The sequence below is a fragment of the Drechmeria coniospora genome, chromosome 02 (assembly GCF_001625195.1).
Source record: "Drechmeria coniospora strain ARSEF 6962 chromosome 02, whole genome shotgun sequence".
Lineage (NCBI taxonomy): Eukaryota > Fungi > Ascomycota > Sordariomycetes > Hypocreales > Ophiocordycipitaceae > Drechmeria > Drechmeria coniospora.
Window position 1 is genome coordinate 5,084,020 of NC_054390.1, and position 23,031 is coordinate 5,107,050.

General features: G+C 51.2%; 4 protein-coding genes across 4 annotated transcripts; all 4 read right to left on the minus strand.

The window, feature by feature from the left end:
- Positions 1-84: 84 nt before the first annotated feature.
- Positions 85-2,379, minus strand: DCS_04503 (malate dehydrogenase; the record flags this gene model as incomplete). The annotated part of the gene is made up of 5 exons (XM_040801812.1): positions 85-865; positions 952-1,195; positions 1,432-1,728; positions 1,798-2,023; positions 2,086-2,379. 5 exons carry the CDS (start codon positions 2,377-2,379, stop codon positions 85-87), a joined length of 1,842 nt encoding a protein of 613 aa, XP_040656845.1.
- A 1,349-nt stretch (positions 2,380-3,728) lies between these two features.
- DCS_04504 (serine protease protn) lies at positions 3,729-5,061 on the minus strand (the record flags this gene model as incomplete). The annotated part of the gene is made up of 2 exons (XM_040801813.1): positions 3,729-4,673; positions 4,729-5,061. 2 exons carry the CDS (start codon positions 5,059-5,061, stop codon positions 3,729-3,731), a joined length of 1,278 nt encoding a protein of 425 aa, XP_040656846.1.
- Positions 5,062-10,315: 5,254 nt separating this feature from the next.
- On the minus strand, positions 10,316-10,906 carry DCS_04505 (uncharacterized protein; the record flags this gene model as incomplete). The annotated part of the gene is made up of 1 exon (XM_040801814.1): positions 10,316-10,906. One exon carries the CDS (start codon positions 10,904-10,906, stop codon positions 10,316-10,318), a length of 591 nt encoding a protein of 196 aa, XP_040656847.1.
- Positions 10,907-17,601: 6,695 nt separating this feature from the next.
- On the minus strand, positions 17,602-19,301 carry DCS_04506 (uncharacterized protein; the record flags this gene model as incomplete). Its single annotated transcript, XM_040801815.1, has 3 exons — positions 17,602-17,627; positions 17,690-18,917; positions 19,299-19,301. The coding sequence occupies 3 exons, from the start codon at positions 19,299-19,301 to the stop codon at positions 17,602-17,604; spliced, it is 1,257 nt and encodes a 418-aa protein (XP_040656848.1).
- Positions 19,302-23,031: the final 3,730 nt, after the last annotated feature.

A 23,031-nucleotide genomic window follows, 5' to 3' on the forward strand; every position in this document is an offset into this window, starting at 1 on the left:
GGTTCATCTTCCGGTGTCAACGAGGAATGCACGGCTCATTTTCAGATGACTCGACGCCAAGAGTGCGTTTGGCCAGATATCCATCTACGGGCGACCGCCTCGTCGCGCGGTGCCGGCCTTGCGCAACTCCCCCCTCGCCGCTCGCGTCGCATTTTCCATCTCGACGAGGCGGAGCGGCCGGTAGGTGGGCTCCCACATCTGGGCCCGAATCCAGTCGTCTAGGTCCTCCTTGTCGGCCGGAATGCCGTCCTCGGTCGCGACGCCTTCCTCGACGGCGACTTGAACCACGGCGCGGGCGACCCGTACGCTCACCTCCCTCGCGGCCTCGACATCCGGCAGCAATGGAGCCGTCGGATCTTTGAGAGCCGGACTGAGGGAGGCGACGCCCTCAACGGCAGCGACAAGCATCTTGTCCGTCAACCGGGTCGCGCGCGAGAGGATGCAACCGAGCCCGATGCCCGGGAACACGACCGAGTTGTTACACTCGGCGACCTCGATGGTCACTTCCTCGCCCCCGGGGCCCCACGGACCGCGGACGGGGTCAAAGGGCGAGCCCGTGGCGACGAGCGCCTTGCCGTGCGTCCAGGCGAGGAGGTTGGCGGGCGTCGCTTCGTGCAACCGGGTGGGATTGGAAAGGGGGAATATGATGGGTCGCGCGCAGGATTGGGCCATGGCCTGGACAATCTCGTGCGTAAAAGCGGCCGGCACGGTGGATGTGCCGATGAGGACGTTTGGACGGACGTGTAGTACGACGGTGAGGAGGTCGGTATGCTTTTCGCGCCAGGCGGATGCATCCTTGAGGAAAGATCGCTGCGCGTCCGAGCTTTCGGTAGCGGTGGTGAGGAGGCCTGGCTTGTCAATCAACCTGAAAGCCGTTCATTAGCTAAACTCGATTTACGGAATAGCAGAGGCATTCCGGCCCGTGGGGTTTCCAGTTCTACGCAAACGTACCATATTTTCTCAGAGGCTTCTTCGTGGCTCAAACCGTCCTCGGTCGCGATGGCATCTCGAACCTGGGCCGCAATGCCAGCGCCGGCACTGCCAGCTCCAAAAACGACCATGCGCACGTCACCAAGACTTTGGCCTGTGACTTTCAGAGCAGACATGATGGCGGCGAGGGTGACGCAGCCTGTCCCTTGGATGTCATCGTTGAAGCATGCCATGCTAGGGCGGTATAGGTCCAGCAGCCGCCGGGCTGCAGGGCTCAACAACGTCAGAGACATACACACATAAAAAAGAGAAGGAGAGAAGGAGAGAAAGAAAGAGAGAAAGAGAAAGAGAGAAAGAGAAAGAGAGAAAGAGAAAGAGAGAAAGAGAAAGAGAGAAAGAGAAAGAGAGAGACAAAGAGAGAAAGAGAAAGAGAGAGACAAAGAGAGAAAGAGAAAGAGGGAGAGAGGGAGGGAGAGAGGTATACAGAAAAAGGGGACGAACCGTTATGCAGTCCAAAGTCCTCAAAGTGGATGTAGGCCTTGGGGTACAGCTTGCGGGCGGCCTGGACAAAGGTATCGACAAAGCTGTCGTAGCGCGGTCCACGGATTCGCCTTTGCCGCAAGCCGAGATAGAGCTCGTCTTTCAAATGTTGGGGGTTGTCGGTGCCGCAGTCGAGGACGACGGGCAGGCAGCGGTTTGGGTGGACGCCAGCGCACAGGGTGGCGAGGACGAGTTTGGCGATGGAGATGAGGATGCCGCCGACGCCCTGGTCGCCGATGCCGAGAATCTCCTCGCCGTCTGGCACCAAAAATCATTCATCAACCTCATCGTGGTTCCCGAGGAGGGGACGGAAGGGTGGCAGGGTACCGGTAACGACAATGTAGTCGATGTCCTCCGACTCCCCCCATTGCGCCAAATCATGCAGCACGCGATCCTCGTCGTTGATGTTCAAGAAGCAGCCCTCGGGTCGGCGGAAAAGCCTCGAGTAGTTTTGAATGGCATCGCCTTCGGTGGGAGTATAAACGACGCTGAACATGGACTTGAGGTTACATTGCAGCAACTGTGTTTCGTCAGCCGGTATCTCGTCGACTGGCTGGTGATCAAAGGAGACGGAACGAGACGCAGGAACTGGCGAGGACGACAGAGAATGGCTACCTTGTAATACAGCACCTCGTTCTGCTCCTTTAGCGAGGTCAGAAATGTATTCTTGTCGAGGTCATCGGCTCGCTCGATGTACTGCTCATGTGCGCGCTGGACTTGGGTGTCGAGGGAATGGACATTGTGCGGCAGCAGGCCGCAGAGGTTGAAGAGCTTTCGCTCGTCGAGAGGAAAGGCGGATCCCTTGTTGAAGAATGGCGAGCCGAGGACAGCCTCGCCGGTAAGGGCGCAGTCGACGGGACCGCTGGTACTCAAGAGAAGGTGGTCGAACCGTGATGTTGGCTTGGGCATTGTGCCGTCCACCATGACTTTTCATCCACGGTCGTGTCCGTTTCGTACTGTTTTGCCACGTGAAGTCAATGTGCGAAGGAATAGGCTTGACATGGAGAGAGGCTAGCAGATGGTTCGCTGCGGAGAGCACTGGTGTCAGGTGTTAATGACGTATCGCAGCCAGAGGATACGACTCCAAGTGGCATCGCGTCATGGCCTGCATGGTACGTACAAGTACGGAGTATTACTTGCAGTACGCGTTTCCCTTGCACAGGAAGAACATGCCTACAAGAACTGACTAGCATCCCGCGAAGAGTGACGAGAGGAGAATAAATAAATAAAAGCTATTGATTAATTATTCACGGGCAACGAAGAACAATATCGGCGCTCAGGGAGCCGCGTCTGTGTAGGAATTGATGTGCAATGCAAACCAACAGGCGCGGACTATGACGGTCCAGTTTCCTTCTCGCAACACGATGGATCGGCCGGCAACAAAAGAAATGCTGCGGCCATCATCATCTCCCATGCCAGCCTCCTTCCGCGCGCAGTGCAAAACGCGCCGCTGCGAGGAAGGCCTTCCGAGGAAGACTCGTGTGAGCGAGGAGTGACTGGCGGTGAGTGGCTGCTGTTGTCACGACGAAGGCGAGACGGTGCCTTGCGGGTTGAATGCCAGGAAGGGATGACATTTGGACGATGGACTTCCAACAGTCCGTTGAGACTGAATCGAAGCTCGCATCGCTTCCTCGCTTCGTCCCGAAGGCACGTAGTGATGGTAGATTTACTGTGCATGTAGATGGAGAGGTAAGAAGACGCTGACGGCGGAGAGAAAAATTGCACATGGTGGGGTGGAACTGTTGCTGTGGCTGGTGGGTATCCTTCGCCACAGGCGGGCCGCTCTCCCGCTACAGCACATCTACAAGTTCACGTTCGATGTAACTTGTACAGCCAACCTCAGGCCCTGTGTCACTCCGTACCTTCAGCGAGGTTGTACCAGCGATTTTACTTGCCCATGTGCCCATCTGGCTCGAACCCCGTCCAGTATCTGACGGATGCGCCGAGTGCATGTAGACCAATCTAAACGTTGCAAGGACAGACTGAGGGGAGACACAGTGATGGATGCACCGCACCGTCATGTTTCGTGAATAGTAGTACCATCATCTTCGGTATCATGCGCAGATATCTCATCCGAGTATGTACATGTAATGGTAAATACTGTGCGTCCGTCCGTCCATCCGTCCGTCAGTATGCGGCAGTATCTATGTACAAGAGCGCTGCATATCATGATCATCCGCGTCCATGCCTCCTTCATCAGGCGTCGTCCTCCTCCTAGATTGCCTGCGTCGTGCGGTGCCGTCGTGTGGAATCCAGATTTACTGTCCAGCTCGGTTGTTGTTGCCGATGACGTTGGGCGAGCCACGGATGTTTCCGGTAATCTTGTCCTTCGTGCCGTGGCCCGTAAGGTGCTTGGTCACGGCATCGACGCCTTGGACGCCATCGACGGACATGGCGGTGAGGGCAAGGCCGACGACGTGGGGGGTCGCCATCGAGGTGCCCGAGATGCTCTTGGTCGCCGAGTTGCTGCCGATCCAGGCCGAGTTGACGTCGGAGCCGGGCGCGAAGATGTCGAGGACGGTGCCCCAGTTGGAGAAGTAGGACATGGTCCAATCCTTGGTCAGAGCACCAACCGTCACGGCGCTCTCAGCCGAAGCGGGCGAAACCCTCGAGGCGTCCTGGGACTCGTTGCCGGCGGCGATGATGGACAGGACACCCTTCTTCGAGGCCGCGTCGACGACGTTGTTGAAGGAAACCGACTTGGGGCCTCCGAGGGAGAGGTTGATGGCGGCCGACCCGGTCCGGCCCTTGGCGATGATGTCCTCGACGGCCCAGTTGTAGCCGGCAAGGATGATGGACGTGGCCGAGGAGGAGCCCTGGAAGACCTTGACGGCCTGGATCTTGGCCTTCTTCGCAACGCCAAACGTCTTTCCGGCGATGGTGCCGGCCACGTGGGTGCCGTGGCCGAAGGTGTCGACGTTGGCGTCGTTGGGGAAGGCCGTGAAGGCGGCCTCGGCACGGCCCTCAAACTCCTCGTGCGTCGTCACGATGCCGGTGTCGACGACGTAGGCAAAGGTGCCGGCGCCGGCGTTGGTGTCGTAGACGTAGTCGGTCGAGCCCTTGCTTCGATGCGAGACCGTTCCGAGGCCCCAGGGGGCGCCGGTCTGGGTCGTCAGATCCCGCTTCTGCTGGATGCCAACAACTTCCTCGGCGGGGTCGATAAAGGCCAGTTCCCAGACCTGGTCCGCCTCGACGAGAGCGACCTAGTCGTCGTGAGCCATGAGCCGAGCCGGACAAGCCTGCGTCTCGAGCACTTACGTCGGGGTTCTTGCGGATCTCGGCAACGGTGGCCTGGTCAAAGTGACCGGCGTAGCCACGGAAGTTGATGTGCTTGCCGTTGTAGGTTCGCTCGACACCCTTGAACTGGCTGGCCGAGAGGCCGCGCTTGTGGACGCCGTTCACCCAGTCGAGGTGAGAGTCGAGGTCGCGAGCCTGCAGGCCATCCTTGAGAGTGATGATGTACTTTCCGGGAATCACCTTGCTCGTCTTCGCAGACGTCTTGAACTCGCCCGTCTCCGATACGAATGGTGCGGCGCCGGCGTAGGCGAGGAGGGTCGTGGCGGCGACCGCGATGTTCTTCAAGTTGACCATTGTGAATCGGATCGGTGAGCGGCAGTTGGAATATTGTGTTCGAGCGTCGAAGTCGAGGTTGTTGGATGAAGAGGGCAAGAAGAAAGGAAGCGGGATCAAGACGTCCTTATATACCTGATCTTGACGGCCGACGGGGAGTTTCATCCATGACGCCCCCGAGGTCCAACGATTCTCGTGATGTCAATGAACTTTGATAGTTGCGCCGTTGGAGTTGACTTGAAGCAGCGTCCTCGAGCGGCTTCAGCTTCCTTTCCCGGATGCGCGGCGCAAAAGTTCTCCTCGGGTGTATGACGAGAGACGGAAGCAGAAGGAAGGAGATTTGGGACAAGGAGGAGGGTGTGAGAATGGCGATGCCGTTTGCCATCGGTGGAGGCGAGAAAGACGAAGCCAACTGGGAAGGAGGCCAAATTGGCGAACGGGGTGGCATTGACATTTTCCTACACGCGCCGAGTAGGCCAGACATCTTGGCAAGGTACGTCAACATGAATGTGGCAGCGGCAGACCTTCTCCTGGACTGCAGCATGACAACCGGAATCACATGAAGGGGGTATGGGAGCCTTGCAGTACTTGGCGACGTGGAGTAGTCCGACGATGAACACATTGGGTAGTTGGTATATTGAACAGTCATATGCTCATCTTCGTTACCAGTGTTGAATTGGGAAGTCGTTTGGGAGGTCGTTGGAAAAAATGTTCGAGACATGGATGGTACCATTAGAGATGTACAACCGACCGATCGGATGGAGGCGTACGGGAGGTAGACAGATAGGCCGTGGTGAGCAGCTGCACAACCAAAGCTTGCGCATGAATCCAACACGGTTTAACTGTACGTACCACCACGCGTTCGGGCGCGTGCTGGATCGCTTCTCGAACATCGTTGGCGGACACGGCGAGCGGCTCTTGTGCGGTGTGCTCCAGCGTCCAAGTCGCTTCAGGATGGAGAACAATGGCGTGCTCTTCCTCTGGTGGGATGCATGTAGAAGCCGGTCACGATACTCGCCCTGCTTCATTGGGATTCCTCAACCGTCTTGGCGCCTGTGTGATATGTGACGGTGTTCACGGAACAGCTGGTGGACAGCAGGTGGACGACCGACTGGTGGGTGCGCCATGGGAAGCGTTCGGCAGCCATGTGCCTGACGCCTGGCTACCGCCGATGAGATTGCGCCAAGTGGAGTCGAGAGCATTTGATATCGCGAGCAACATGGCGAGGAGCGATTGGCCAACGGCAGTTATGAATAGCAAGCATGGTTGGAGTCAAGCCTTGCCTTGTGACCGACTCGTTGGAAGGCGGATGGAACATGGGTGGCAGTACCGACTGCAACCCGAATCGGCGGGCCCCGGTGGCCGGAGGCAATCCATCTGGAGCCATGCCTGCCGGCAATCTTGACATGGCATGGCGGCTGACCCGAGGTGTGTCGTTGACACCGGGCCGTGACCTTTGACCCCTCTCCCCTTCATCCTTGGCTGGCATCATGCTTTGAGACATCGATTCAGAGGACAGTTGATACCAGATCGACCCAGCGGCGAATGTCAACGGCCGAAAGGGAACTTGGCAAAGCGAGCAGTCGTCATGACGAAATGAAGCGAGCCAACGAACGAGTCGTTGCATTCAGGAATCGAAGGAAACATGGATGCGCGGCCGTGGCGTCTGGGGTGCGTAGTGTGGTGTGTGGTGTATGGTGCATGGGGTGTGGTGTATGGTGTAAGTATTGTGTATGGTGTAAGTATGGTGTGTGGTGTTTAGTTTGTGGTGTGTGGGGAGGCGAGATACTGAGGCTCTGTACTGAACAGTATTCTTGCGGCTAGCATAATACATTGCATACAGTGCATGTGCAGTACTATATACGCATGCAGCCATTATTACCTACTAGTAGGTGTGTTAATTAATTGCTGTAATTCAATAACTTCGTATATATGCATACGAATACGGGCATCGGCTAGCAGCTGTCTGCGCTCCAATTGGGATCAACCAGTCACAAAAGAGCACGGAGTCGGAGTTACTTGGAATGCCGTCATCAGTCTCCTATCATGATGGCGGCACCTGCCGAGTCGGGCAGGCATCCTTTGGTGGTCCTTGTTCACCCTCGCTGTGCGTCTCGAGCGTGGCCATGGTGAGGATGTTTCGACGAATCCGTTTCGACACCGCTCAGACACTTGCTTGCGCTTCCGACGCCCCCCTCCCCCCTCTTCGAGGCTAGACGAGCTGACCATCGAACGTGTAGTGATGTGCGAATGGACCACAGACCGTGGATGGATGGCGAAGACGGTGCTGCCAACTCGACGCAAGTGCAGTCGTTGGCTGCTGGTTGGTGCAGGTGTTCCCATGACCAGCTCCAACTCACTCCAAATCGTTACGCCAACGATTATCGTCCATATTGCACACCATTTTCTGTGCCTAGAGCGAACATCGTCACCTCCATCGGAGGCAACATGTCCACCGCCATAAAGACGTGTGGCACAATGCAAGAATGAATGACACTCTCTTGCAGGCATGAAATCCTTCTTAAAGCCGTTCCCTTGCCGTCTACTCTCCGCCGAGCCAGCCTACTCATTCTCCTCCACCCGTCCGATCGGGACACTGCTATGCCTGGTCGGTGAGCATCAGCCGTACAACTCCTTCGGCCGTTGATGAGTCTTCGAGTGGGAAGACCAAATGCATCGTCACCAAATCGCCATGACCGCCCGTCTGTTCGCTGCTAATGCATTCCCCCAAAAGTCTAGCCACAGGACGAGCAGACACAAGCGGACGATAGGACCTACCTCAACCGTCCACAGCTTCTTCAATCGTCGACTCGAACCCCTGTCCGCGCGTGCCGGCCCCGCATTCGACACGGCCATGTTTATCTACATGTCCATTTCTATCCTTTCGCCGCTTGCTCCCTTGCCGAGTACACTGGCATCATATTCATCCACGCTACAATTGCCTGCACTTGTATGTCCATGCGGACCCTGGCCCCTGGTGCAACGCAATCTCCTGCCCAGAGGTCCATTGCAACAGCGGGAAGCTCGCGTGTCTTGCAGCACATGGTACCAAGCGCGACCCTGACTGCAGCCTCCGACTGCCACCTTGCAATCCTGTCAAAGACCAAGAATCCACTTGCACAACAATGCCATGCATCATGGGAGGACCGCGTCAGTGTCACGGCCCACCTCGAACGCGGAGAGCAAGGACGGCTGCCCAGGATTTGACGTGGCCGCCTCTTGGTCCGATTACCAACCCTCCATATCCGCCCGAGCGCTCCTGTCTTGCCCCTATGAATCCTTCGTTCTAGTCATGCTCCGGAATTGCCATCCCGAGGCCCGACTCCAAATGCCAGCTGCGAGCCCTCGACCGATCCGGCTGCTAACGGTGCATGCAGCAAGTTTCATCATTGTCGCTGGAGAAGTTGCTGCAACCTCCCTCATGGTGCCATTCGACTCTTCTCCACGCTTCTGAGAGCCCAGAGGCTCTGCTGCATATTTCCACACTATTTTGCTAGAACAGGCGACTGTCCCTGCTGGAATAGCCGTCATGGTCAACACGAAATTAAAGATGACGAAAACTGGCGCCTACCATCCACCGAGTAAACATGAACCTGCACGAAAGAATGATTGCCTGTGTACTATTCTCCAGATCGCGTCATCAAGCGGCGTCAGCAAAATTCCGTGCCCCATTCACGCGGACCTTCAGCCTCAATCAACCTTCTACATCAAGACAAGCCAACATAGGCCCACGCAGGCCAACGCAGCGTCCCCGCCCGAGCTGGACCAATCCTGCCCTGACCATCATCACCCCTTCACAGCGCCTTTCAATCATTATATTCTTATTATAACCATAACTATAACCACTTGCGCATGGATACTTGCTAGGTATGCACCCCGCAAAATTGTCCCACCTGACGCCGCACGCTGCTATCATCGAGCATGATGCGACGACATACATCCCAAAATATCAACACGAACTAGCCACCTGCCAGAGCGCAGTCACAACACTCCTGTTGAACTTGAGAGTCTGCTGTCGGATTTGTGGGCGACAAATAATGCACGGCTACGACGGAACTCGGAATGATACCCCATGGGTCACCAACTACCTGCCATTTGAGTTCTCCGTTCTTGAAATAACCTCGGCTGGACGATATAGAAGATGGCATGGGATGACCGAATACCAGACATCGCCAAACCATGAGCTCACCATGGACAACCGCTAGCCTGGAGAAGCCCAATGCGGTCCATACACCTCGAACAGCACCGTCGGGACCATGTGAACAATTTCCGACCTCGTCTGCCTCGCACCATGGAAGGTCAATGCACTCGCAGATCCGGATCCCGCCGAATGTCGAGCCGAGGTCGCGTCGGATACAGGCTATCTCCGAGCGTTGTAATTCTGAAAAGATGGCCCTGGGCCACCTTCTATTTCAGGCGTCGACGCCGGGTATTGTGGCTTGACATAGATGGAGTGGCGAATCCATGCACACTCAATCAGCACTTACAATGCTGAGTTTGCCTTTGGCCCGTCTGACCAGCCTGAGTTACTATTTAACAGTGACTACACTGTCCAGATTGCGGAGACGGGGCAATCCCTTGCTCTCGACGTTGCGATATCGCACCCTCGCCATCTGTCCTACTGACATCCTTTCATTCGCCTGTACCTGCGCCCAATGCCATTTCTGGAAATAGACACGGAGATTTACCCGAATGGCCTCGCCAAAGTGATATCGAGACAGGCGTTTCAGCTTATGCATGTATCCTGGAGGTAGCCTTCATGCCTCATGATGTGATGTCGCCGGAAACTGTTTGAAGCAGCGGCGACAAATGTCTTTTCCTATGGCGTGCGGCGACGTTGACTCAGCTCGGACGTAACGCGACAGCAAAAGTGACGATGTGAGTTATACGGCCATTGTTGGCTTGTTCTAGAAAATGAAATGAAGCCTTGACTTGAATGCTCCATCCGATCTTGGTGTTGATGAGTCCAGCTTAGTGAGCAGCCTGGCTATTTTTGTGTGGTGAGAGACGAATGCATCCTGGCCAAGGAGCATACAAATGCACTTGTCTACCTTGTTTCATTAGATGCGTATCGGGTAGGTCTGCTGTGGTCTTGTGAGAAACTTGTACGTTTGTAGGTGCCCATTCGTATTACTTGCATCTTTACAAGGCCAAGATCGACGTAAGATGAAAAAGAAAAAGTGAGTAGGCAACGTGCGGTACTGCCAATGAATGCTTCTACGCGAAAAAAGCCGTGATATAAAATTGACGTCGTGTAATGATTCACTCATTCACATCAGGTCATCATGCCCAGATACTGTGTTGTCAACACAGTCTCCTTGCTCGCCCCCCTTACACCAATTCTCATCGACTCTCCTGGCACAATGTCGACAAGATTATCGTCAAACCTGACACTTTCATCCGTGCAATCGACCGCGAGACCCTTGACAGATACTTCGGCGCTGATCTGCACCGCCTCACCGTCCACGTCCAGCTCCACTCGGAGCTGGCTGGGTTTCTGCAGGTGCAGATGCTTGAACGGCTCCGGCCAGTTGACATGCCGCGCGACAGGCGCACCGGATTCTTGGCACAGATAGGCGGCCACGACGGTCCGGTTCTCGTTGCCGGGTGTCGCGGGGACGGGAAGAGAGATGATTTCTGTCGATTGGTTGGCCAGGAGGTCGAGGTCGGCCACCCTGCGCGAGTATACCTGCTTGCCCGTCTCGACGTCCCACGCTGCTATGAGACAGTCGGCCTTGAAAAGGTCGAGGGTCAGGTTGGATGCCCAGATCTCGACGGTGACCTTTTTGACAATGTCGACCCTGGAGTGCTTGCCCTCACGGTGCGTGGTCTCGCGGCGCTTCATGCCGATTGACAGGCCAGCCATCTCGCGCTTCACCGCGAAGTAGGCAAGCTTTGGCCGATATATCGATATAATGCCTTCTCTTCTGGCCGACTTAATTTAGTATTGTGGCCTTGAATACTGGTCTTTGGACCAATACCAGACAATCGTCGTTGTAGGCGCCTTCGAGGGATTTTAAATAGTCGGGCAACCTTTGCGATTTTTTTCGTTAGGAAACTCATTAAGATAATCTATAGCCTCCTGGGTACGTATTTTAACTGTTGGATAATCCATAGCTATTATGGTTGTAAAGATATTGGAAATTGAAGATAAATGAGGGAAAAAGTGCGCGTTGCGGTGGTGTGCGCGCTGTGGTGGTGAGCACCACCTTTAGGTGGGGCGTGGCACGATTAGTAGTTGCCCGCCAACAGTACTACTGTTGCGCGGTAGGACCCACCCAACTGCAACTAGCAGTTACTTGCTAGTAGTACTACTACTGGCCCGCTCGACTACTGCAGCACTCCTGCTGTACTGTTACGACCGAACACTAATACCAACTAAGTCTGCCAATCGCATACACCAACTGTACAACTTGCAGTATGACTCAACCAGAGTATTTGGAGCTGCATTGAACGCAAGCAGATTGTTCGGAGATGCATTGTATGGAATCAGATAGAATTCCAACACGTGCACATTGCACTAATTGAGGTACTACCTCTCAGGTATAAAATGGTCCTACCATTCCTACACTCTTAGATAGTTAGGATAGAATAAGCACGCACAACAACACACACGCTGTAAACACACGCACACGCACGCGCGTACACAAGCACAAGAAATACAACAGTATTTCCTTTTCTTTCTGAATCGCATCTTGGCATTACTATTTGACTTATTCAAATCTGTATTCCTTGCCCAGTTACTAACTGGTGCACTTCTGCTGTTACTAACAGCCTCGATTTGATATCCATTTTGGATAGTCCGTGCAACTGTACTTCTACTGTGCACCCTTCCCATTTACCCCTTTATTCCAAGAGGTATTTCCCCTTTATTTTTTTAAGACTAACAGCCTTAATTGATATCCATTTTGGATAGTCCGTGCAACTGAACTTTTACTAAGCACCCTTCCCAATTTACCCCTTTATTCCAAGAGGTATTTCCCCTTTTATTCTCAAAAGGTTATAAGCCCGGCAGGACTACACCAAAATCCCCCGGAAAAATCGACCCAGCTGCCAATACAAAAAGTACTACTTGTTGTATGTCCTGACACCAAACTGCTAGTACTACTAGCATAAAGGTAAACCGAAATCTAGTTACTAACTAGATTGTGTCTGTGTTTTCAAAATGGATTCCACCAAGGAAGGTCAGGCCACCGAAACACCTATTATAACGGAACTTAAAGCAATCATTCAAAGGCAACAAATGCAGTATAATGATCTTTCCAATCGGTTCAACCAACTTACGGAACAATTAAACAATACTATTATACCAATTCAAAAACGCCTCGACAAAATAGAGCCCGACCACACACCTATCCAAGGAATCCCAACCTACAGTAGTAGTACTACTACTACTGAAATGACTGATCTAAGCTCTAATATTGAGCTATCCAAGAAGGTATTCTTATTCCCAGAGTATGCTAAGCTCAAAGACACCAAGAACTTTGACTTATGGGAACAATTACTTTCCATCCAACTTAGATCTCTTCGCCTGGAAGAATTTCTGAAAAACCCATCAATTGCTATTGGTTATTCAACACACAACCAATGCTCCCTGCTTATGCTACTTCGGGACAGCTGTACTAAGGGCCCGCGAGCATTAATTGCATGGATTCAAAACCCAACAGATGCCTATCTGTCGCTGAAAAAACATTACTCCAAGGGCTAGGCAGCCTAACGTTACAACCTCTACGATTCCTACCATAACCTTACACTCAAAGGGTACAAAGGAACACTTGAGGCTATCAATTCAGAATTCAGCAGTTGCCTTACACGACTTCAACTTACTGGAGTAAGTATCGATCCACGGGATCAGGCAAATCGATACCTTACAACTGTTAGTCCTGTTTTTTTACAATAGGCTGCAACGCAACGCAATAATCTTCAAACCAATGAAGTCTTAGGGGTTAACACAGAATCCCTCAATCTGCAATACCTTTAGACTAACTTACTGGAAGAACATCAAAATCCTAATAGTCCCAGTTTCCAAGCATTCAGTCACAGGACAACCCAACTATCCAAAACACCAGACAATAATAACACTAGGTCTACTAGACCTAGTCGACCCAATCGACCCAACCGACCCAACCAACCCAATTCACCCAACCGACCCAAACGATACAATCGACCCAAAAACCATACACCAGTCAAGGGAACTACTAGTTTCCTGACTGGTAACTATAGCCTATCCACTGGCTGTATGGGGTTACCTAATTCCTATTAGGAATTAGATACCGACTCTAATTCCGAACAAGAATTAGTACTATTACCCGATTTGGGTAATATAGGTATGACATACCGTGTTGCTGACAACAATACGTACCGAATGGGCCTACTCTACGATACTGGCTCAACCTGTCATTTGGTTAACAATCGGCTGAAGTTTACAACTTTCCGACCTATTGCAAAATCCCAAGCAAAACCAATTACAACAGGAGGTCGTCCAATTTATCCCAAAGGTATTGGCTGTACTGAATTTACTGTACTAATTCGTACCAATCCACCTGTCTATAGTACTCTTGTTTTACAAGAAGCACTGTACATTCCGAAACTGGAGGTCAGTATTGTTAGTGGAATTCGCCACTATGCGTCTGGAGGAACTCTCATTAAGGAACATCTGTACAACTCAAATCGACAGTTATGCGGACTCCTTAACTTCCAGAAACACGGCTTCTTCCTACAACAGCAAGGTCAACATACGCCCCATTTAACGAAGTCAGATACTGCCCACTCTAGCTACTATAGTAGCTACGGAATTACAGTCGAAATCCCCTCCCAACCCCCCCCCTGGGCCAACGAGGTAGAGGATTGGTCGGCACCTTCAACGGTGCCTCGGTCGGCACCTTCCCCAGTGCCTCGGTCGGCACCTTTAACGGTGCCTCGGTCGGCACCTTCCCCGGTGCCTCGGTCGGCACCTTCAACGGTGCCTTGGTCGGTACCTTCCCCGGTACCTCGGTCGGCACCTTCCCCGGCGCCTAGGGCGGCACCTACATTAGTGCCTCGGCCGGTACCCGGATCGGTACCTAGCCCAACTGTTAGTCCGGCTACACTAAGGGACCTTACTAAGGCTACCCTATTCAACGACCCTATAGAAGACCCAATTCCTATAGAGGCAACAGACCAACTAGTAGTCCTAACTACTAGTCCCGAGGAACAAGCTCTTCCGACTACTCGTACGGAATCAAACAACCAGTCTTACTAAAGACTATTGCAACAAGCCGGCATTTGGCACATCCGACTAGGACATATTAGTCTCCCACTCTTGAAGAAGACTAGTAGTATTACTACTGGGCTGCCTGACTTTTCGTCTATTCGGGCTGCCGATTTCTAATGCCTTGCCTGTATTCAGGCCAAATCCACTAGACGACAGTCTAGGGATCCTATTAACGATCCAGACCACGTTCTTGATTCAATTGCAGGTAATACATTTGGGATTCGACCAGTATCCTATGATCGTAAGTCTGTAGGACTTATCCTAATTGACCGAAAATCCCGCTTTCGTTGGGTATTGATCCTACCCAACAAGGAGGGATCAACTGTTCTCCAGGCAATTCGGAATCTCTTCAAAAACCTTAAACGACACTATAACTGTTACCCAAAACAGTTATTTTTCGACGAAAGTACCGAAATCAATACATTGCTCCAGACTTAGTTGGGTAAGAAAGGAATACTATTCGATACATCTTGCCCGTATACGCCCGAACAGAACGGACTTGCGGAACGGTCTATACGAGTTATCCTAGACCGACTACGTGCAACAATGATCTGGGCAGGCCTTCCACTTTCCTCTGGTCTGCCGTTCTTCCTGCTATAGTTAATCTTGTTAACTATACTGCAATTTCGAACCGGGATTTAAGTCCCTACCAACTACTAAAGCAGGAATTACAGGGACTGAAAATGCCACCAAATCTTACGGCCTATAAGGCTATTGGTGCACATTGCGAAGTCCTAATTCCTCATCAGAAACGGATTCAAAGTGCCAAACTGGCATCCCGTACAGAACCAGCAAGGCTACTAGCCACATTAGGTTCAAAAACGTACCTTGTGTACATATGTGCCTTCTAGGAGGTCGGTTACAAAAACTACCTTCCTGGAAATCCTAGAAGGTATTGGCCCTATCTCCCAAGGGCCCCCCCGACTACTAAGTCCTAGTGTTAAAGGACTAGAGTCAGAGGGGTAAATTGAGATAGTAGATTCAACTACTACCATCTCGCAAAGTACCTCCAGTCCCCTAACACCTAGGGAGACAAAGAGGGCTACTGGTCCTACTAGGACCAGTGGACTAACTAGTCCTACTAGGACTAGTAGGTTGCAACTGGCCAAAGGACCAACTAGTCCTACTAGGACTAGTAGGTTGCAACTGGCCAACGGACCGACTAGTCCTACTAGGACTAGTACTACAAAGGGGGTCCTAGCCCAACCAACAGAGGATCTACTAGATACCTCTCTTCCAGATGCACCTGAATCAGAAAACAATTCTAATTCAATGGATTTCAATCTGGCATACTGGATTAAGGACCTATGCTACCAAGCCAAGGCAAAGCAACCACTAGTTGGTAGCAAGCCCACTAGCTGGAAGCAGGTACTTAAATCAGACAACAAAGACCAGTGGATCTATATTCTCTGAATTTCAGCAACTTATCCAGGCAGGGGTATTTTATTTTTTGAGTATTCATATTTACACGAACCATTTCTTCTATTCACACGATTTTTCGCCTAGCGCCCCACAACGCCCCGCTATAAATTTTTAGTGCCAATGCAGTACAAAAAGATACATATAAGTAATTCTACGCATTACAGTAAATAGCGCATTACAGTAAATAGCTTCTTATGCTATACATTCCGCATAGCATAAGAACGAATAGCATAAGAAGCTATCTTTTAAAATGAAAAGGGGAATTACCTCTTGGAATAAAGGGGTAAAATAGGAAGGGTGCGCAGTGGAAGTTCAGTTGCACGGACTATCCAAAATGGATATCAATCGAGGCTATTAGTAACAGCAGGAAGTGCACCAGTTAGTAACTGGGCAGGGAATACAGATTTGAACAAGTCAAATAGTAGTGCCAAGGGACGATTCAGAAAAGAAAGACTGTTGTGTTTCTTGTGCTTGCTTGCGCGTGTTCGTGTGTGTTTACAGCGTAAGCGTCTTGTGTGTTCTCCTAACTATCTAAGAGTGTAGGAAAGGGAGGACCATTTTATACCTGAGAGGTAGTACCTCAATCAGTGCAATGTGCACGTGTTGGAATTCTGTCTGATTCCATACAATGCATCTCCGAACAATCTGCTTGCATTCAATGCAGCTCCAAATACTCTGGTTGAGTCATACTGCCAGTTGGTTGCAACTAGCAGGATTGATCAATATTAGGGTTCGGTCGCGACAGTACAGCAGCAGTACTGCAGTAGTCGAGCGGGCCAGTAGTAGTACTACTGGCAAGCAACTGCTAGTTGCAGTTGGGTGGGTCCTTCCGCGCAACAGTAGTACTGTTGGCGGGCAACTACTAGTAGTAGTTGGGAGCGCGTCAATTGACGGCCCGATCAATGATCTTGCTTGATCGACCAAGTACCACTTGCACGTGACGTGCGACAGTAGTAAATTGGCTGGGCAGTAGTACTGCCATCAATTGTACCAAGTCGGAGCGAGGAGAATTTGCATAGCAAGTGCAATTCGTCAACTCAATATACTACCTGTACGTACAGTACAGTGGTAGTATATAGGCAAGCAGTAGTACTGCTGCCCGGTGTTGCAAATGGCAACATATAGGATAGTATCCTATTTGGGTAGTCTTACTAGTATAAATGCCAGTAATTTTAACAGTAATAGCTACCAAAGGTTCAGCAGCACCAATTTGCTGACGAAGGCTATTAAGTTGATTACATAGCCATTGATAGCCTTCTTCCTTTTCTGTATTTATTAAGCCAAATGCAAAGTTAGCAAGAGTTTGTTGGTCGGTAATTCCAACAACTTGAAACAAGAACATATTAAACCGGTTTGTTTTATATGTATTATCAAGACCAAGAACCTCCGGAAAACGTTTCCACATTTTCTCACACCATGGGTATGTCCAGAATATACCAGTAATACGATCATCTTTATCAATATTTAAACAATGTTTAATATTGTCTTTTTGCAATAAGCGTATAAATCGTTGTGAACTAGTCATACCATCTAACATTTTCTGGCGCATACGTTGGCGATCATTATATATATCTCGTGTTCGGAAATATATATGTGATGTATCTGATTGTTCCCGAAGAATTAAATCCATTTGGCGAGCAGTAGTACCCCTACTTATAGAAATTTCCTGCTGTTGTTGTTGTTGTTGTACTGTACGCCGACGATGGATATTATGGGCAGATGGGTCAAGAGATACAGGATGGTTATGGTTACTGTTAGTAACACGATAAGACCACTTCCAGTCCAACTTTTTAGAACTAAAAACTGTAATTGAATATAAACAGTTAGTCTTTTGTGTTGTAACCTTCCGAAGACCGGTAGATTTTGAAACATATTTTAAGCCACGGTCACATATAAAGGTAAGATGTATTGGCTGTAATCCGTTACCAAAGTTATGCTTTTTTCCACTACTATTTCGTTTTACAATTGCAGTACCATTATTGCGATGAAAGGTTTGGAGATAGTTATATATTTGTTCATATGTATCGAATATTGTTGGAATAGGTAGATGATGACTAGTATGACTAGCCGGGCCGCTGCTGTGACTGCTGGGACCGTTGTGACTGTCGGGATTGTTGTAACTGCCGGGACCGTTGTGACTGCCGGGACCGTTGTGACTGCCGGGATCGTTGTAACTGCCGGGATTGTTGTAACTAGCCGGGCCGCTACTGTGACTGCCGGGACCGTTGTGACTGCCGGGACCGTTGTTACTGCTGTGACTGCTGTGACTGCCGGGGCCGTTGTTACTGCTGTGACTGCTGTGACTGCCGGGGCCGTTGTGACTAGCCGGGCCGCTGCTGTGACTGCCGGGACCGTTGTGACTGCCGGGGCCGTTGTGACTAGCCGGGCCACTGCTGTACCTGCCGGGACCGTTGTGACTGCCGGGACCGTTGTGACTGCCGGGACCGTTGTGACTGCCGGGATCGTTGTAACTAGCCGGGCCACTGCTGTGACTGCCGGGACCGTTGTGACTGCTGGGGCCGTTGTGACTAGCCGGGCCGCCGCTGTACCTGCCGGGACCGTTGTGACTGCCGGGACCGTTGTGACTGCCGGGATCGTTGTAACTAGCCGGGCCACTGCTGTGACTGCCGGGACCGTTGTGACTGCTGGGGCCGTTGTGACTAGCCGGGCCGCCGCTGTACCTGCCGGGACCGTTGTGACTGCCGGGACCGTTGTGACTGCCGGGATCGTTGTAACTAGCCGGGCCACTGCTGTGACTGCCGGGACCGTTGTGACTGCTGGGGCCGTTGTGACTAGCCGGGCCACTGCTGTACCTGCCGGGACCGTTGTGACTGCCGGGACCGTTGTGACTGGTCGGGCCGCTGCTGTGACTGCCGGGACCGTTGTGACTGCTGGGGCCATTGTGACTGGCCAGGCCGCTGCTGTGACTGCCGGGACCGTTGTGACTGCCGGGGCCGTTGTGACTAGCCGGGCCACTGCTGTGACTGCCGGGACCGTTGTGACTGCTGGGGCCGTTGTGAATAGCCGGGCCGCCGCTGTAACTGCCGGGACCGTTGTGACTGCCGGGGCCGTTGTGACTAGCTGGGCCGCTGATGTGACTGCCGGGACCGTTGTAACTGCTGGGGCCGTTGTGACTAGCCGGGCCGCTGCTGTAACTGCCGGGACCGTTGTGACTGCCGGGATCGTTGTAACTGTTAAAATACTGGTATTTATACTAGTAAGACTACCCAAATAGGATACTATCCTATTGTTACTAGTAGTACTACTACTAGTAAAGATGCTATACTATACTGCGAGTATTAGTAAGCATATCGAGTTGACTAATAGTATACAACATACTACTTCTCCGAACTACAACTCGGAACGACTGACGGTAGTACTACTACCGGCCAACTCACTACTACAATACAACTTGTATACGTAGTAGCCAGTCAACCACAGGAGCCAATTGATCGGAATGACAATTGCCGCTCTCCCAGTCGCTACTAGCCATTGCCAGCTCACAGTACTACTGCGGGCAATCAAACCATTGTGCGACCGAAACGGCGATCAAACCATTGTGCGACCAAACGGGCAATCAAACCATTGTGCGATCAAACGGGCGATCAAACAGTAGTGTAACTGCGCAGTCACAATCTGGACCCACAAGGTACTACTCTGTAGGCATAAATAGCCGTACTTCCCTTGCACTTTAGTTAGAAGAATAATCGCATTCGTTTGTATAATTCGGTACTACCAATTGTGCACTCTTGCCCAGTTACTAACGGGCACCCCTTATGCTGTTACTAACAGCTTGATTGATTCCCTGGTCTGTGCGATATACTTCCACTACCCCCTCCTCTTGCGCATACAAATTGCAAGAGTAAGACTACCCAAATAGGATACTATCCTATTGTTACTAGTAGTACTACTACTAGTAAAGATGCTATACTATACTGCGAGTATTAGTAAGCATATCGAGTTGACTAATAGTATACAACATACTACTTCTCCGAACTACAACTCGGAACGACTGACGGCAGTACTACTGCCGGCCAACTCACTACCACAATACAACTTGTATACGTAGTAGCCAGTCGACCACAGGATCCAATTGATCGGAATGACAATTGCCGCTCTCCCAATCGCTACTAGCTATTGCCAGCCCACAGTACTACTGCGGGCAATCAAACCATTGTGCGACCGAAACGGCGATCAAACCATTGTGCGACCAAACGGGCAATCAAACCACGGTGCGATCAAACGGGCGATCAAACTATGGTGTGACTGCGCAAGCCACAATCTGGACCTACAAGGTACTACTCTGTAGGCATAAATAGCCGTACTTCCCCTGCACTTTAGTTAGAAGAATAATCGCATTCGTTTGTATAATTCGGTACTATCAATTGTGCACTCTTGCCCAGTTACTAACTGGCACCCCTTATGCTGTTACTAACAGCGTGATTGATTCCCTGGTCCGTGCGATATACTTCCACTACCCCCTCCTCTTGCGCATACAAATTCCAAGAATAACTACGAAACCTTATTTTATAATAATGCGTTTGGTTTTAGGACTTGGAGAAATATACAAGAAAGGCGTACGGAACTGTTTAATAATACGCTATATTGGAGCGCCGTATTGTAGCCCGAGTTGTTAATTTTGGAGGAGCATTTTGGATTTTAGAGCATTGCATTTTGGGATAACGATCGCTAGGACGATATTATATACGCCGTAACTCAGCCGCATCTGGATTACTTGCTTTATCTAACTTACAAATTCGACCCGTAAACCCTAGAGACCCTGATACTGGAGCAGGCTTTAGCTTTAGAAATAATTTGAGGCATTATTTTTACATACCGAAGTATAGTGGGCTTGCGAAGACCCTAGTATCTCAATAACTCGTAGAAGAGACTGACTTCGAATTCCGTACCCTGTTGAGGAGACGGGACAACGAATGGTCGGAGGGAATAACGCTCAGAAAGCTGCAGTAGCGCGCTTAGCCATAGCAGAAGTGTGAGATAGGCTTTGGGGACTCAATACATACATTTCGCCGAGGTATATAGTGGGTGCTAGCATAGCTTGATACTATCTCAGTCGCTCAGTAGGTGCTTTATATGGCGATGCCGCCCGCCTACCTAAGGTGTAGGTTTTGCCGTTTGGGGCGTTGAACGCTGCGGATTTGCAACGATATAAAAGTAGTAAGAATTTTTGTTATCAAAAGACCTCAATTACGCGTTACTGAAATGGAAGGGATATTGTTAGATTCGAAATCTTATTTTCAGTCCTACGGCTTCTGCTCAGACGCCACCCCCGACCTGCACCGCGTCTCTGCCGCAGAACGGGCCAGTTAATGTCGGTGAATTCGTTCACCTGTTTCTCCCGCATATGCTAGCCAAAATTGGGCGTGGTCTAAATATTTTATGGGTCTAAGGGGGTGAAACTAATATCGGTTGTGTGTGATAGGCTGGCCGATGGACTAGACCTACCGCACAGCTCCGGCGAAGGCATTAGTCACGCTTCTGGTTTAAGATCCTGAAGGTGCCTAAAGGTGTGGCGCTTCGGGGCGTATAAGGAACCGTCCATTTGGTGACGGCAAGATCTGTCCAAAACCTTACAGGGCATTTGACCACCCTGATACGCGGCAGGTTGCAGACTGAACTACTGTAGTCAACCTTGGGTAGAAAATGGTCTCTCGATGATTACCCACAATTGGCCACGAATGCCGGAGATGGACTTGCAGAACGAAGAGCTCGGGCGCTGTAACAGGTTGGCGCTGCGTAGCTCACCTGCCACTTCTCCCTTCCGGCGCTTCGAGGATGAACCACTTGTCTGCAAGACGCCATCGACCGAGGCGCACGGCGACGAGCCGTTTGTCTAACACTAAACACTTGACCACGCTCGCACGGCCAGAGCCCGTTATTTCAGATTGGATATTCCATTCAAAGGCTGATTCAGCATCAAGACGCCAGCCTAGACGAGGTCGCAATTGGATCTTGCGTCGACTGGCAAAGCCCGTTTTGGATAGTAATAGCTACCACCTTAGGTTGCCTAGTTGTAACGCGGGTCTTATGGTACAGTAGAGTATTGATGCAACAGAGGAGAAAGGGGGCCGCCCTGACTAGGGCTACAACGAATCAAGGATCGTGAGATGGGTCAGAATCAATCTATTGGTGTTCTTCTTGATGATGTTGTTGCCAACCACAAGGTGTCCTCTGGGCCTGCTTAAATAGGCGCAGATGTGGACACCGCTACGTAACTAACTACCCGGACTTTAACCCCGTTACAGGCCTGTTAACGCGTCGGCGCGACAAGTATGTATAGTACAGGCAATAAAGCTATGTCGCGCCGACGCGTCAACAGGCCTGTAACGGGGTTAAAGTCCGGGTAGTTAGTTACGTAGCGGTGTCCACATCTGCGCCTATTTAAGCAGGCCCAGAGGACACCTTATGGTTGGCAACAACATCATCAAGAAGAACACCAATAGATTGATTCTGACCCATCTCACGATCCTTGATTCGTTGTAGCCTTAGTCAGGGCGGCCCCCTTTTTCCCTCTGTTGCATCAGTTATGAGCCCGGTATGCGTCCCAGCGCAAAATTGCTATCCGGAAAAGAAGCAACAGACGAAGACCAGAAAACCACAACGACCGAGAAGTTACACGAAGCTCTCAGTCTTCGTGACCCGGAAGATCAAGACCACCAACGGTCACACGAAGCCCTCCTTCTTCGTAAGAAGCGGTCAACAGTCAACAAACACGCCAAATACACACAAAAGCCTCGGTCAACAAGACGATATCCACAAGATGATGTCAACGATCGGGTACACAGAAAAGCCGCAGCGCCTACACGCTGTAATATCGACGATCCGGCACTATGCAAAAGCCTCGGTCAACAAGACGATATCCACAAGATGATGTCAACGATCGGGCACACAGAAAAGCCGCAGCGCCCATGCGCTGTAATGTTAACGATCCGACACAAAAACCGCACGAAGCCCTGTAGTCAACAAGACAATGTCAGCAAGATGACATTAACGATCGGGCACAATAAAGCCTCAAGAGAACTTACTAAAAGGGGCTCGCCCCAACCCCCCCCCCCCCTTTGCCCCCATCCTCAGCACTCATCTTTTCATATCCTTAAAGACTCATCTTTTCACTTCCAACAAGACCTTCACGTCCACTCTTCGAAACAATCAACCAACAATCGTTACGATAATCACCACTGCAGCCAACTCCAAGGCATATCCGAAGCTCAAGAAGTCGGAAGATTGGGAACGATAGCTTGGATCGTATCGACGTCTTGCCAAGAATAGTGACATCTGGGATTATGTTAACCCAG